This window comes from Sminthopsis crassicaudata, chromosome 5 (assembly GCF_048593235.1).
Source record: "Sminthopsis crassicaudata isolate SCR6 chromosome 5, ASM4859323v1, whole genome shotgun sequence".
Classification (NCBI taxonomy): Eukaryota; Metazoa; Chordata; class Mammalia; order Dasyuromorphia; family Dasyuridae; genus Sminthopsis; species Sminthopsis crassicaudata.
In genome coordinates, this window is record NC_133621.1 from 193,147,338 (window position 1) to 193,164,622 (window position 17,285).

The 17,285-nt window shown below is 35.5% G+C and overlaps 1 protein-coding gene across 1 annotated transcript; it reads right to left on the reverse strand.

Moving 5' to 3' along the window:
• Positions 1–612: 612 nt before the first annotated feature.
• Positions 613–16,840, reverse strand: TIGAR (TP53 induced glycolysis regulatory phosphatase). Its single transcript, XM_074269233.1, has 6 exons — positions 16,679–16,840; positions 7,213–7,250; positions 5,316–5,437; positions 5,135–5,212; positions 2,618–2,728; positions 613–1,426 (listed from the first exon to the last, which is right to left on the reverse strand). The coding sequence occupies exons 1-6, from the start codon at positions 16,708–16,710 to the stop codon at positions 992–994; spliced, it is 816 nt and encodes a 271-aa protein (XP_074125334.1). The 5' UTR covers positions 16,711–16,840; the 3' UTR covers positions 613–991.
• Positions 16,841–17,285: the final 445 nt, after the last annotated feature.

Sequence of the window (17,285 nt, forward strand, 5' to 3'; positions counted from 1 at the left end):
AGAATTCCAACATGTCAGGAATGGAGGGGACACCAGAGTTCCTCTAGTCCAACCCCCCACACTGAAACTGAAAGGAAGGTCCTGTCAAAGAGCATGTGACTACTAGGAGCAAAGCTAGGATCTGAATCAAGGTTTCTTGAACTCCCAGGATAGTGTTCTTTCCCTCTTGTGGGATGACTTAAAAAAATCCTCTCCAAAAATCCTTTGCTTTGAATCAAGTTGCTGAACCACAGAACTTATTTTGTTCCAATAATTTGGGCTTTACTTATTCTAAGCAATCTGACTTCTAAAAGGCTCTAACAATTATGTTCTCCATAAAAAATATTAATGTTGCTTTATTTTTTATAATCTTCATGTTGATAAATGTTTTATTCAGAAATTTCTTCAACTTAGAAGCACTCTATATAATAGGAGACAATATTTCATAATAAATAGTAGCTTTTTCCAACAAAAAGAAAGAAATATAATGTATGTTACCCACTAAAAACCAATCACCTAGGCTATTATTTTGGGCTGTGAAAAAAAACAAACAACAAAGTAGAACAAAGCAAAAAATGATTTGACAGCTGCCACAATTAGTTAAAAAGGAAAAAAAACATTAGACACAAGCAATTCTTTTATAAATCATGGTAGTGTTATTAAAAATAACCATTCTCAGTGCTAACATTTAGCAAAATAAAGCAATACATTAAATACTGTGATAATAAATTATATCTCAAAATTATAACAAAGTTATAATACTTCATTTGACAACACTGGATTCATCAACAGGGACATTGCCATTTCTACTCAAAGTCAAAACCTGCCATTTCTTTTGCAAAATGCTAGTAGTAGTGGAACTTCAAAATATATTTTAAAAACCCTGTACTTAGAGTTTTTATATTACTAGCTTTCCATGTTCACTTTGTAACCTATTTCTTAATCATAACTACTGGAAGCAAGGTGCTCCCTCAATGACAAAAATATTAAGATCCTAATGATTTATTTGGGGCTAGGCACTTTCTGTCATTCTGGCTAGGTGATCATGCAAATTAATACAAATGCACTTTATGGCTTTTTTAATTCCTGTAGCACTTTGTTCTACATTTATTATAAAGTGACTTATCCCTGTATTGGGGCTGACTGAACTGAGGTCCGATTTGGTTAGGTTTCCTGGTAAGGTACACTCCAGATCAACTACAAAATAAGTAAACATGTTTCTCATGTAAGCCCCATGACTCACCACCAATATATTAGCATCTAATACTTGGGAAACACTCTCTGAATTAACATCAGATCCACAGTTGCTTCCTAATGAAAATGATCCAGTTAGAAAAGCCTCCAGGCCACTGTCTATTATTCCTGATGAGGGCTTTTCTTTCTGACCAGCTTCATCCAGTATCAGTTGACAAAGAAATTCAAAAAAGTCCTTTGCTCGTAATTTCACCTAAAACAAAACAAAAAAACAAATGAGGAATTTCCAATAAGCAGCCTTGATTTAATAACTTTTACATTTCAAAAAAACCAAAATACTAGTTCATCCAATTCATGGATTTATAAATTAAGTGACCTCAGAGGTCATTTAGATCTTTTTTAGGTTATGAAATGTAACCGTTAATTCTTTATGTTGAGGCAAGATTTATCTTTCTCTAATTTCTATCCTCCTGGACTCCTCTGGAGACCAGGAATTTATGTCTAATTCCGCCTTCCCAAGAAGAACTCCTTAGACATTTAAAGAGGGTTGTATCTTTTCTAGAGAAATTTCAGTTTAAAAATATCTAAATTGCATTCACCCCAAACTGCACATGGTACTTGGTGAGTACTGGGGTACAACCATTTCCCTAATTTGTTCATTTGTTTAAAACATCTATATAATTTGTAATATATATGTCGCACATAATATATACATATATAATTTGTAGCACAGAGAAACAGAGAATTAAGTTTCAAAGTCAGGAAAACCTGTATTCAAGTTTTCTGCTACATAATGAAGATGGGAGAGGGGATAGGACTGTGTCCTATATTTTAGCCACAAGTATGCCAGAAATCATTTGTTTTTCACTTAATGGTATTTTAAAAAAAGAAAAATGGCCAGTCATAGCTCTCCCAACACTTGGGCATTTTCCTCTACTCCATGACTACAAATAAGCCGCAGTTGGGAGTTGCCAAAAATCGTAACTGAATTTCTTAAATACTCTTCTTGTATAATCCAAGGGACCTGTGCCTTGTTATTAATAGTATATGGAGGATGGAAGAAAAAAAAGAATGTCCTCAGTCGAGTCAGACCATTTTAGGAAAGCAATATTTTAAACAAGGGAAGCAGTACTCAGTTTCTTCATATAATCCATCCTTCTAGAATCAGTAACAAATTTATAAATAAATCCATTTTTAATGTATGCAATTGATCATAGGATTTTCATCAACTCATCTATTAGGAAGCAATTTTATACTCTGCTTGCCCACATCCATTCATGAAGGCCTACTGAACCTGGTAGTCAGGAAGGGACAAATTTAATTTTATGGAGATGTTTTATTATATGAATTCAATATACACTAATATATTCATATTAGTCCATTGCTAACTGAGTAAAATTTTAATCATTCTGTGTAAACAGCAATTCCAATAAGTGCAGCATACCTGATCTAATGTTTCTCCTTCGGGAGGTGTAAAATTTGGGAACTGTTCCCCAGCTGCTTTGGCCAATGCCTTTAATTCACACAGAGGTTTACCTTCTGCGATGCCATACTTCTGCAATAGGACAACAGGTAAAAGTGTAACTTAAGGTATTTGCAATATGACAATGCCCACTTTTAGTACAAAATGTATAGCTCAAATCAGTAAAATAAGTTTGATATATTGGATTACCATCTAGGAGAGGAGGTACAGGGAAGAGAGGGAGAAAAAAATTTGGAACACAATGCTTTGCAAGGGTGAATGTTGCATGTTTTGAAAATATAAAAATATAAAAAGGTTTAATAAAAGAAACAAAGAAAATTAAAATAAAAATTTAATCAACAATAATTAATATTTTAATTAAATAAATATTTTAATTAAATAAAAATAAATTAAATAATAAAAATTAATTTTTTTTCCTCTCTGAGGCTGGGGTTAAGTGACTTGCCAGAGTCACACAGCTAGGAAGTTAAGTGTCTGAGACCAGATTTGAACTCGGGTCCTCGTGAATTCAGGGCTGGTGCTCTATCCACTGCGCCACCTAGCTGCCCCCGCACATCTGATGTTTCTCTATACTACTCATCCATAACAAAAATGAAAACAAGAACTTGCTTCCAGAACAGGTTCACTAAGTTGCTTAAGAGGCATGCTTCTATATATCTAATATGCAGAAGTAACTAATGATAAAAACCTGGGATGAAGAGAAACACACATAAAGCTCCAAATATAATCAATTTATTAGCAAAACTGGCAACTGCCAATAAATGGGTTTCAAGGCTCCTTAAAAGCACCTGAGAATGAAGGCAGCTCTTTTAAAATGATAAAAAGGAGCCTAAAAATGGTCAAGGACAACAATCTGGAACAGAGGCTCATCTTACTTGACTGGTCAGTGATAAGATCACTAACAAGTTTATCACCAGGTAGACAGAAAGCCCATGGCTGGCACAGGATTACAGGCACAGGAGTACAGGATGCTTGCAGTTTACATGCTAATAGTTTCTAATAGATTAGAGCAGGATTAGAATTGTGTCTGGAAATTCCTGAATAAAGGAACTTAAGGAGTTCAGAGGGAGTTCACATACTGAGAGAACTTTGATGTTTAATACCTAGTAAATTGATTAAAACAACAAAATACAAAATAAAGTGGAATCCCATTCCATGCTAGTTGCTTCTTACTGCAACTTCTTTAAAAATTTAAAAATTTCTGCATATCTAATATATAAAAAAATATTCTATTTCAGTATAATTACTTATTTGTCCCTGAATTGCAAAACATCACCTAAGATTAGATCTCACTAGAGAAGCAGAGTTCCCAATGTTAATGAAACAATTCTTTGAAAACTAAATTTCATTTGTACAAAGAAAACAATTTTATGTGATACACACATGAATAAGACATCATCATAATTAACACTTATCTATTACTGTGTTACTATTATCTCACTTCTTATCTCAATTTTATACATAAGGAAACTGAGACAGACTTTTCCAAGGTGCCTCATACCATATGTATCTGTGTATACACATCCATTAAGTGCATATGTGTATGTACATTTGTATATATGTAGAGATACCATACAAATATATACATACAAATACAATAAAAATTTACATATAAATTTACAATACAATAAATCCAAAAATACAATAAAAATTTTTAACTTTAAAAGTTTACTATTTCTGATAGCTCCAGTTTTTTGTTTTTGGCTGAAGCAATTGACTTGCCCACAGTCACATAGCTATGGAAGTATTAAGTGTCTGAGGCCACATTTGAACTTGGGTCTTTCTCTAAATACTGTGCTATCTAGTTGCCCTCTGCTTTTCTTTACATAAATAATCCTCTCATAAGATAACTTATTAACCCTCAATGGGGTTAAGGCATTTTTAGAACCTTAGACCTTAAATCTCTTCAGATAAATGATATCCAGGTGATCTTTCTAAAATCATATAGCTAGCAATGTATGGTACTAGACCTCAGATATCCTGAATCTCAGTCCACTGCTCCCTAGACAAAGAAACTTAAATATTTCTATTTAATAAGCACTTCAATTAATGGCACGACTACTATCCTGTGGGGCTTCCTGTATTTTTTTACATTAAAATATGCTTTTCATTCTTGATCTAAAAACATATGAATCATCAACTCTCAGTAGGGAGATGGGGAGGGGGGGGGGACTATAGTTGCAATATACCACATGGCTAAGAGTTTGATAACAGATCTCTTAAATAGCCTTAAATAGCCAACTTTTTTAAATGGGTTATTTATACTTGAAAAAGTCGAAAATCACTGATATAGAACAAAAGGAGTAAATAGTTTGACAGTTGACATATTTAGATAAGATGCATAAGACTGAAAATCTATGTGGAAAATCAAATCAAAAAGCATCATATTATAAAGGAATTTTTTATAAAGTAGCTTCTTGATTATTTTTTGGAAAAATGATCTGTTCCAAGACCACAGCAAGAATTCTTAACACTTACTCTTTCACGAAGTCTTCTATCGTATTTCACTGTTGCTTCCTTACAAAATCTACTTTTCTCCAAAATCATAGCAGTGGTCTGAAAATATAAAGTGAATTAGATCTCCTTTCCATAATACATTCATATAAAAATATGTAAAAATAAAAAAGATACTAAGGATTAATTCCAAACAAGGACTCACCTGTTTTGTACGTGTAAGGTCACTTGAGAAAATATGAGTAAATTTGACATTTTTAAGAAATTCACCAGCAGCAGATGCTTGTCTAAAACCAGTTTCTGAAAGAGGCTCATCTACACCTTGACCTAAGGGGAAAAAAAAACTTCATTGTCTACATATTTTTAATGAGAAGACGAAAAAAATTCAAATCACATGTATCCCAAAAAACAAAAAAAATTAGGTTAGTGTCAACCACCTTTGGTCTTATTAGCCTTTTGCATTATTTTGCTCATTCCAACATCCTCTTTAGCTCCTTTTTGAATGAAGGACATGTTCATTCAAGTAAACAATTTAAACAATTTTAAGGATCTGTGACAAGAAATCTGTTTTATCCAAATTTTGTTCTTTCCTGTTCTGTCTCTTCTATCCAGTCAATGAATTAATGAGCTAAATGAATTACTTTATTTACATGGAATAGTCATCCATCCAATTTAGGAAACATTTCATTCAATAAACATTTCATTCAATAAACATTCATTAAGTTATTATGTGCCAAAAGGACAAGGAGGGAGAATGGAGGGGAAGCTAGGAAAGTCCTCTTAACTTAGGGGTGGTTCACTGTTTATAGTGAAATGAAACCTGTTTAAAATTTAGTTAAATTTAGTGGCCCAAGGCAAAATTACTAAACTAATTGTTTATCAGTGGCCTCTAAAGATTTAGTCTTTATTTTCTATTCCCTCCACAGCATTCTAAATGAATGAAACCTTTCACTTTATTACAAATCCTCCCCATATCTTCATGCACAGCAAATAATCGTTTATATTGCTATTTTTCTTTAGTTCAGGAGGTAAATAGCAAAAAATTTATTTTTTTTAAATTAAACCCTTTTAAAATTACTTTGGGTAGTACATATTAAACAGAAAAACCAAATTTTCTCCTCCTTCCCCCCACCCCTGATGACAGGTAGTCCAATACATGTTTAATATGTTAAATCCAATATAATATATATAATATAATATATATACACATTTATACAGTTATCTTGCTGCACAAGATCGAATCAAGAAGGAAAAAAAACCTGAGAAACAAAACAAAATGCAAGCAAATAACAGAAAGAATGAGACCCTGATTTTTTTTTTAATTTAGTGAACAATGATTTAAGACAATACTACAAGACTCATGAAGGAAAATGTCATCCACATCCAGAGAAAAGACCAATGGAGTCTGAATGCAAGTCAAAGCAGATTATTTCCACTTTTTTTTCCAAAGTTTTTTTCCTTTTGTTCTGTTTCATCTTTCACAGCATAACCAATATGAAAATATGTTTCATATGATTGAACATATTCATATGATTTCATATGATTGCACATATATAACCTATATACAGAAGTGGGGCAAGAGGATCACAGAACAGGAACATAAATTTGAATAGCCCAGGAATGAGCTGTCTTTATTACAAAATGAAGCTAAATATTTTCAGAACCAAGGTACAAAATCTATTTAGTCAGATATCTGGGAGCTTAAAACTGTAAGATAAGAGGACTAATCAGAAGAGTCTGTTCAGAACAGAATCATGTGCAGAAATAGGAGATTTTAATTTAATCCTTGTCTTTGCTATTGAACTTAGAACTAAATTAAAAGTAACCTTAGAAGGAAATAGCATCAACACTGGCAGTGACAGTTATTAAACCAAATCATTTTTAAATTAATCAGTTTATTTTTAAAGCAAACTAATATAATAATCAGTTGATTTTGCTCCTTTGAAGTCACTCAGGAGGAATTACTTTGGAAAATTGTTCTTTGCACTTGGTTCACTCATTACTCATAAGTTGCTCTGATCACACTTCAGTCATTCTGATATTTTTTAAAAGCCCTTATAAGCTAGATCATATTAACATTGAAAAAACATTTGCAGACCAACCTTGAAGAATTTTCTCTCTGTTGTATCTTGTTTCTCCACTGAAATAGAAACAGAATGATTATCATTCTATTCATGCTATTGAGACAAAGAAAAACAGTGAGGATATAATGAAAGTATAACACAACATATATATAAAGTATAACAACCACAGAAATACAAGTACTTGAAATAAGATCCAAAATGTCTTTAATGGAAGCAGTATAATTTAGGGGAAAGACTGGATTGAAGTTGAAGAAAACTTAAATCTCAGTTCTCATACTTTACCTTGACAAGCTATACAACTTCTCTGGGCTTAGTTTCTTCATACATAAAGGAGGGAGTTGGCTTACAACACGGTTTTTTAAATTTTAAGTCTCAACCAATTTTTACATGATCCCAGTTATATAAGAAATTTCTTAAAACAATTCTTTGATATACACACAATTTTACTTTTTATCAAAGACTATTCCTATATTTAGTTATGCAACCCATATGGGATCACAACCTGTAGTTTAAGAAAGACCTCTGCAATTGCAGTTCTAAATCTCTGATCCTATGATTTAGTACTAAATTTAACTGACAATACTACTACTTTAGGTATCCACTTTACTTGAAGTACAATTTGTTATTAATACAAAGCACTTTTCTCACAAAAAATAAATCAGAGTTTGACAGTATTAAGAACTATACAAACTGCAGCAAAGAGATTATGTGAATTACCCATAGTTCCAATGTTCTGACTCCAAACCCTATTTCTGGAATCACACCACTTCAATATTGTGAAGGTATGTATTTCTCAGACCACTTATTGAAAGAAAGATCCCTTATTAGAATATGTTGAAGGGCAAATGGTCATCTAGCTTCTAGATAAAAACCTCACTACCTCATGGTAGTAGGCCATCCTTCAAGTGGAAACTTCTCTGCTCTGTGTTCTATAGAATCAAACTCTTGAGCAGAAGGATCTAATTAGAGGGCTTTGGGGAAGAAAAAAGCAACTATTTAGTAGGTTATATATGTGCATGTAAATATATCTCCATATTAGGCTTGTTGTGAAAGAAAAGATGGAAAGAGGGGGAAAAAGTCCAAAAAAGATAAAGTGAAAATAGTAAATCTATTCAGATTCCATCAGTTCTTTCTCTGGATGTGCAAAGCATCTTCTATCACAACTCTTGAAATGCTCTTGAATTATACTGCTAAAATGGCAATTCATAATTGATCATGTTGTTGATCATGGTTGATCAATGTTGTTGCTGTATATGTTCTCCTGGCTTTGCTCACTTCACTCAACATCAGTGCATGCAAGTTTTTCTGAAATCTACCTGCCATATCGGGGAGAGGACGGGAGGAAAGAGGAGAAAAATTATAACAAAAGGTTTTGCACTTGTCAATGATGAAAATAATATCTGAAAAAAATATATCTGCTAAATAAAAAGCTGTAAAAAAAAAAAAAAAAAGAAGTCTAGCTGTTCTTTTCTTATGGCAGTTGCATTTTTAAAATATCTGCACAAATCTATGTACAAGGTATTAGTATAATACTATAAATACTATAAATAAAAATAGTCCCCACTCTTGAAGGGATTAGAATAGGAAGAAACACACACAGAGAATTATGTGAGCAAAGAAAAGATTCAGAGGGAAACACTTTCAGCAGGAAGGATTTGAGCAGAAGTTAAGAAAAAGATAAGCAAGGTAGACTTCTCTGCCTGAAAAAAGTTGGGAGATGGCTAGTCAAGAGTAGGTGATAGCTGATGCAGAATACAGAATTAAATGAAGGGAGCAATACTAACTAAAACCAGAAAGTTATTGTACAGCCAGATTATGGAGGGCCTGACTTAGAAACAATGTTTAAGCAAAGGAATGAATGAATCTGGCACTTTACAGGTAAATAATGATAGAAACAGGGAATAATATAATTGGCCAGGTAAAAGCCAATGAGGATAGAGCAGTAATGAACTGAACCAGCTACACCCAGCTAAAGAACTTTTGGAGATGATTGAACTACTACATAGAATTCCCAATCCCTCTAATTGTACACTATCTCAAAGTCCTATTTTTTGTACAGCAAAACAACTGTATATCCATATATTGTACTTTAATTTATACTTTAACATATTTAACATGTATTGGTTAATCTGTCATCTGGGGGGGAGGGGAAGGAAGGAGGGGAAAAATTGGAACAAAAATTTTGGCAATTGTTAATGCTGTAAAATTACCCACGCATATATCTGGTGGTAGATCAGGGGAAAAAAAGGCAATGAGGGTCAAAAGTTAGAATTCATTCTACTTAAATTCGTTCAACATTTATTAAATATGTACTGCAGTGTGAAGAGGCAGGATGCTGAAATGCTATAAATGATCTCTGAGCCAGAAATACCTGGATTTATATCCTGATGTACATATACATATACATGTACATGTAATTTCAACCTTACTTAAACATCTCACTGGGCCCAAACAGCCTCAGCCTGTATGTTAAATCTGCTCTGGTAGGAGCTCAACAAATTCTTTATATCAAGAAAATCTGAGCGTGAATTTAATTAAATTAAATTCTCATGAACCCATTTTGACCTAATCTTGGTGTAAGGTGTTTTTGTCAAACAGTGAATTCTTATTCCAAAAGCTGGGGTCTTTGGGTTTGTCAAACACTAGACTATTTTGTCCTTTGAACCTAGCCTGTTCCACTAAACAACTTATTTCTTAGCCAATACCAAACACTATGCTAGGCACCAAGGACAGAAATTCCCTGCTGTCATGAACCTTACATGGAGATGAAAGATTTCATCTTGAATGAACAAAAGTTGAGGATGACTTGGTTTTCCCATCTTACAACTAGGAGGCTTTGTAGAATACTTAAAGAGAAATAGGCTGAGATGATGAGGTCAGTTTTAGATATGCTGAGTTAAAGGTAATGAAAGGATATCCAAGTGGGAAGAAACAGAAAAATGAAACTACAATCCTTAGCTAATTATTATTATTAGCAAAGAAAAAAACAACTTTTAATAAAAGTTCTTTGTAAATAATTGGAAAGACATTCAGTGCTCTTGGATAGGCCGAGCGAATATAATAAAGATGACAATACTCCCCAAACTAATCTATTTATTTAGTGCTATACCAATCAGACTCCCAAGAAACTATTTTAATGACCTAGAAAAAATAACAACAAAATTCATATGGAAGAATAAAAGGTCAAGAATTGCAAGGGAACTAATGAAAAAAAACTCAGAGGAAGGTGGTCTAAGTGTACCTGATCTAAAGCTATATTATATAGCAGCAGTCACCAAAACCATTTGGTATTGGCTACGAAATAGACCGGTAGATCAGTGGAACAGATTAGATACAAAGGACAAAAAAGGGTACATCTATAGCAATCTAATCTTTGACAAACCCAAAGATTCCAACATTAGGGATAAAAATTCATTATTCGGAAAAAACTGTTGGGCAAACTGGAAATTAGTATGGCAGAAATTAGATATGGATCCACACTTAACACCATATACCAAGATAAGATCAAAATGGGTCCATGATTTAGGCATAAAGAGGGAGATAATAAATAGATTAGAGGAACAGAGGATAATCTACCTCTCAGACTTGTGGAGGAGGAAGGAATTTATGACCAGAGGAGAACTAGAGATCATTATTGATCACAAAATAGAAGATTTTGATTACATCAAACTAAAAAGTTTCTGTACAAATAATACTAATGCAAACAAGATTAGAAGGGAAGTAACAAATTGGGAAAATATTTTTAAAAACAAAGGTTCTGACAAAGGTCTCATTTCCAAAATATATAGAGAACTGACCATAATTTATAAGAAACCGAACCATTCTCCAATTGATAAATGGTCAAAGGATATGAACAGACAATTCTCAGAGGAAGAAATTGAAACTATATCCACTCACATGAAAGAGTGTTCCAAATCACTACTGATCAGAGAAATGCAAATTAAGACCACTCTGAGATACCACTACACACCTGTCAGATTGGCTAAGATGACAGGAACAAATAATGACAAATGTTGGAGGGGATGTGGGGAAATTGGGACACTAATACATTGCTGGTGGAGTTGTGAAAGAATCCAGCCATTCTGGAGAGCAATCTGGAATTATGCCCAAAAAGTTATCAAACTGTGCATACCCTTTGACCCAGCAGCGCTACTACTGGGATTATATCCCAAAGAAATACTAAAGAGCGGAAAGAGACATATATGTGCCAAAATGTTTGTGGCAGCTTTTTGTTGTAGCTAGAAACTGGAAGATGAATGGATGTCCATCAGTTGGAGAATGGTTGGGTAAATTGTGGTATATGAAGGTTATGGAATATTATTGCTCGGTAAGAAATGACCAGCAGGAGGAATATAGAGAGGCCTGGAGAGACTTAAATCAACTGATGCTGAGTGAAATGAGCAGAACCAGAAGATCACTGTACACTTCAACAACAATACTGTATGAGGATGTATTCTGATGGAAGTGGAAATCTTCAACATAAAGAAGATCCAACTCACTTCCAGTTGATCAATGATGGACAGAGGTAGCTACACCCAGAGAAGAAACACTGGGAGGGGAATGAAAATTGTTAGCACTAATATCTGTCTGCCCAGGTTGCATGTACCTTCGGATTCTAATGTTTATTGTGCAACAAGAAAATGATATTCGCACACATGTATTGTACCTAGATTATATTGTAACACATGTAAAATGTATGGTATTGCCTGTCGTCGGGGGGAGGGAATAGAGGGAGGGGGGGTAATTTGGAAAAATGAATACAAGGGATAATATTATAAAATATATATATATATATATATATATAAAATAAAAAATAAAATAAAATAAAATAAAAGTTCTTTGAAGGAAATTTTAAAGAATTTTAATTCAAGTCCAGCTAGTCTGGCCATGTGATATGGAGAAGTCACTCATCCTTTCAGTGCTCCAGGCCACTCAAAACCCATAGGAATTTATATAACAAAACAATGAGTTTCTTCCGAAAAATCCTACAATAACACTTTGTCTTTAAATTTTATTTAAATTTAATTTTTGAAAAAGTAAAAGTTGAGCATCCAGGATAAAAATCCGTAAATGAACTGCAATAATGTCAGCACCAGGAAAAATCCTTTCATTTGTGCAAAATTTGAAATTTCAGCTTTACGTGCTGGATTTTTGGAAACTATTCTATGATACCACTGGAAGCCACTACATTAATGACTGGCACATACAGAAATGGATAACATAGAAAGAAGGTAACAAAGAGATCTGTGCCTAACCCTGCTCTATTTAACATTTATTATTTTTAATTATTATTACTTAACATTCAATCAAATGAAAGGTATGCTAGTCAAATTCATTGAGAATACAAAACTAAAGCTAAAGAAATGGATAAAACAAAAGAACTCAAAAAAGATCCTGACAGACTAGAATGGTTCAAATATATTTTTAAAGTAATGTTCAATAGTGATAGTAACTTATACTTAGCTTCAAAAAGATCAACTCAGTGTCACTAATGAATCTATATTCTAAAGAGATCATAAAAGTGGGAAAAGATCCCACACATGAAAAAATGCAGCAGCTATTTCTGTGGTTGTGAAATGATCCAACCATTCTGGAAAGCAATTTAGAACTATGCCCAAAGGGCAACAAAACTGTGCATATATCCTTTAATCCAGCAGTCTCACTACTGGGTCTATATCCAAAAGAGATCTTAAAAGGGAAAAGGACCTACATGTGCAAAAATGTTTGTAGCAGACCTTTTTGTAATGCAAGGAACTGGAAAGTGAGTGGATGCCCATGAATTGAGGAATGGCTGAATAAGTATATGAATATAATGAAAAATTGTTCTAAGAAATGATGAGCAGGTTGACTTTAAAAAAACCTGGAAAGATTTACATAAACTGATGCTTAGTGCAACAAGATTATGTGACAATCAACTGTAATAAACTTGGCTCTTAGCAATACTGTGATTCCAAGACCTAACAGAATTGGGAGGAAAATTCTCTCCAGAGAGAGAAGTATGGAGACTGGAATGTGGATCAAAGAATAATTTTTTATCTTTTTTCATAGTGTGGGTTTTTTTTCCTTTTGATCACATTTTTTTTGCTAGGCATGATGATGAATTAGGAAATATTTTAGAATAATAATCGCACATATTAACCTCTATCAGATTGCTTGCTGTGTTGGGGAGAGGGCAGAGTGGAGTAGAGGAAGAAATATTTGGAAAGGAGGCTTTACAAAAGTGAATGTTAAAAACTATCTTTGCATGTATATCTAGAAAAATACTATTTTTTAAAAATTCCATTTCAAAGTACAAAATGGAGAAGAGTTAGAACTATATCCAAAAAATTATCTGTGGGTCTGTTTCCCCATCTGAGAAGTAAGACATAATTAATGATCAAAGTCTGATCTTTAGCCCTGTTTCTTATTTTAGAAATAAAGTTAGACTAGACCAGAAGTATCAAATATACAAGCTACATGCTACATGTAATATTCCCCAGTGAGGTTTGACTCAGATTTAAAATTCAATAATATAAATAACATTACATGTATAGATAAGTAGCCCATTTCTATTAGAATTTTAAACTACAGAAGTGGATAATCAAATTCAGAGGTACTTAATAACCCATTGAATGCCTGAAAGGTCAAGAAACCCAACCCTATTTACTAAGTGCTTAGCCTAATAGCAAATAAGAAGTTTAATATTCATTCAACAGCACTTAAATGCTTACCCTGTGCTAGGTACTGTTCTTACATAGGTAAGCATTTAATAGCTGGCTTCTTTTGGAATCCAAATCATGATCACCTTGTAAATTGTTGGTTTTTGTTGGCCAGAACAGCCAACTGTATGCAACTTAGTTTTCTACTGCTGTTCAGGTCTGTCCTTCAGAAATTACTTGCTCAATGATTTATGAAAACATCAGGAAGGATACTGGAGAACTGGGTTCTATTTATGATTCACCCTGCTGTGTGAACTCCAGCAAATATTTTTATCAACTTCCAAATCAGCTCCCTCAATCAGTAAAGCAAAGTTCTAATAATAGAAACTGCTCATGTTTTTATAACACTAATAAGATTTACAGAGCATGGATTTCTCCTTAGAAGAGAATTAGAAACTAATGCTCAAACAAGTTCATCAATCACTCAACAAGTATTTATTATGCTCCAAACTTGGTACCAGGCACTGTGCTAGCAGTGGGGATCCAGAATCAGTCAACAAACATATAACATAATGCAAAACAATTCTTGCCCTCTTAACAGGGATGAAAAAGAGTGAACAAGTATGTGCAAACAAGCTAGATAGAACATAAATAGCAGCAATCTGTTCTGGTAACAGAAATCAGCTGGAGTCAGATCACTAAACGTGTTTATTCAGGGGGTTAGGCCTAGCTGCCTCACACACACACCTTCCTCCCTCAAACACCAGGAGAGACTGAGTCAGCTTCTGACTCTCACTTCCTCTTCCTCCTCCTACTCCTCCCACACACGTCACTCCCCTCTCTTTGTCCCACCAATCAAGTCAGCACAGAACAACTGGGGAGGGTCAACCTTCAAACAAGTTAATAGGGAACGGTCCAACTGGCAATTAGTCTCTCGTGCTTCATTATCCAAGTGCATTGCTCAGTTCTAGCCCTTTACAAAAAAAGCATATGCAGAATATGTAGAAGTAAATGCAAAATATTTACTATAATGAGATTAAGTGCACTAGCAATTGAGGGCATTGGGAAAAGCTACCAGAAGACTTAAGTCCTTCACTCGGCTCAAGCACTAATTGACTTGCCTGCCAGGACTACAAACCCTGGTGATGTTTCATCACCTAGATGTTCCTTTAAGACCAAATAGCTCAATGACATTAAGCTGCATGATATGTATGATGCCAAAAGACTTGAGTTCAAATGGAGACTTTCAGAAATCCTTTACTCTCCTCTGGATGGCATTAGATTCACAGTATATTACCCTTATTTTAGCCTGATGTGGAAAAATCAAGCACCCAATCAAGGTCACAAAGGTGATTAGTGGGATGGAATTAGATTAGATTCTCTTGATCCTAGTTCCAGCATAATTCCCAAGGGAGCAAAACAGATTTGGAAGTAAGCAAGGGGAAAATAATTCCCTTACATGACTGGTCTAATTATTTGGTCTAATTTCACATGCGGGACAGGCCTAGGGACTGGACCTTCTACCCTAAAGGAAAATAGTTACTACCTCCACAACAGGTTCAATTAGACTTGAAACACACCTTAGAAATCAGAAATCACCTAGTCCAATCCATTCATGTTACAAATGAGGAAAATAAGACCTAGAGTGCAAGTTGTCTGATCAAGCAGCAAAAGCCAAATTTGAACCTAGGTGTTCCAACTCAAAATCCAGTGCTTTTTCAATGCAAATGAAGGTCTAAGAACAAGAGGGTGGTAGCCCAGTTTAAGGTAAAGAAAATCCCCATTCAGGGCCAGTTTAGAACAGATGAGCAGAGGTTAATTTCCATGCCTGAGATTCTCAATGCTGCAGCATACCTCTGAGATCTCTGGCTAATGGAGGTGAGGAAGTAAGATCCTACAGGGATGTCAGATTTTGACTGTCATTCTGAATACCCATAGGACTAAGACACTTCACTGCTTCCTTCTCTATAAAATGGGGTGGGCAGAGCTGTACTCCAACAGGCTGCTTGCTGAGCCTTCCCTTGTTGCCTAATGAGAACTCTAGCAGCCTGGTGAAGTCTTTTCAGAATAAGGCCTTTAAATAAACAAAACATACCTGGCTACAAAGTAATTATAATTTCAATGATATTGGCATAGTCACACGAAAACAATTGTTTATAAACAATACCTAGTTATTTATGAACATATTTATAAACATGTAATAATTTGTTAATACGTAAGCAATGTATATAAATTTAATGTAGCGTCAACAGAATTATTCACACTAAACAATTATAATGTAAGTTGCTACTTAAAAACAAATAAAAGACAATTTCACAGACTTGGCTAAAGCATTCCTGCACATTGCATCTCTAGTCCCTCCCAGCTCCAAAACCGCAGCCTCCACCAGGGGATCCCTCTTCCCCTCCGAGACGCGAACCGTGATAAACGGAGCGCTAGTACTGAAGTCAAGACGACTTGGGTTCAAATATCCAACCCCATACTTGACATGTGACCTTGGACAAGTATCAAGGTCTGTTTCCTCAACTGTAATTTATGAGGTTGGCTCAGACGGGTTCTCAAATCCCTGGTGGGGATCAGACATTAAGCACCTACATTGTACCAAGAACGATGCTAGGAGGATGGGAGGGAGAGAGGAAAAAAAACTACCGTCTCTCCGGGAGCGGGCCTGGGTCGGGATTTAGGCTGCTGCTGCTTCTTTTCCTTCCCCTCTCCCCCAGAGAGCAGGCTCCTTTCGGGGAAGGGGCTTTTCAGGGGGAGGGGAGGGCCACAGGGAGTAGGGCTGCTCCCTCTGTCCGCACCCCGACAACAGAGGGGTGGGCGTCGCTTCCCACGTGCTTACTTACTGTCGGACCACGGTTAAAGCGAAACGAGCCATTCTCAGTCCGGAGTCGAGGTGAGAAGAGGTGGGGGTCGAAGGAAATTCCCAAGAGCAGCCTGGGATCTCCTCTGAAGACTCTATGGCCGCCAGCCTTGCACAGTCGGTACCGCAGACGCCCGAAGACTTCCGCCTGCGCAGACTTTAGAGCCGCGGGTCAGCCGGCCGGCTCCGTTCCTATTGGTGGCGAAGAGGGACGCCCTCGTGGATCTACCCAATAGAAGGCGAGGACGGTGAGTGACATCATGGAGGGGCTGGCCTGGGGAGGGGTGAAGGAGCAAGAGTTGCTGAGTTTTCTGCCCGCACTCTCGGCTGGGCGGAGGCTGTTGGTGCTGCTTGCTGCCCCGCCCCTCCAGACTGGGTTCCAGCAGCCAGCGTTGCCCAGATTGACTTGTCATTTCAGTTCAGTTTCTGTTTTTTGCCCCCTCCACCCCGTAGGACATAAATTCTGATTCTCCCTCCACGAGGTCTTTTATTTATCTATTTATCCCACACCAAGGCAGGACCCCTGGCTTTTACCATGGCAATGACTCTCCGGGAGTCTCCCTATCTCATTTAGTCCCCATTGCTTCATC

Coding starts and splice junctions, on each gene's coding strand:
- TIGAR (XM_074269233.1), bottom strand. CDS start 16,710: ATGGCTCGTTTCGCTTTAACCGTGGTCCGACA. Junction 7,251..16,678: donor GCTTTAACCGTGGTCCGACA/GTAAGTAAGCAC, acceptor TTTCTATTTCAG/TGGAGAAACAAGATACAACA. Junction 2,729..5,134: donor ATAGAAGACTTCGTGAAAGA/GTAAGTGTTAAG, acceptor GTCCTATTGCAG/AAGTATGGCATCGCAGAAGG.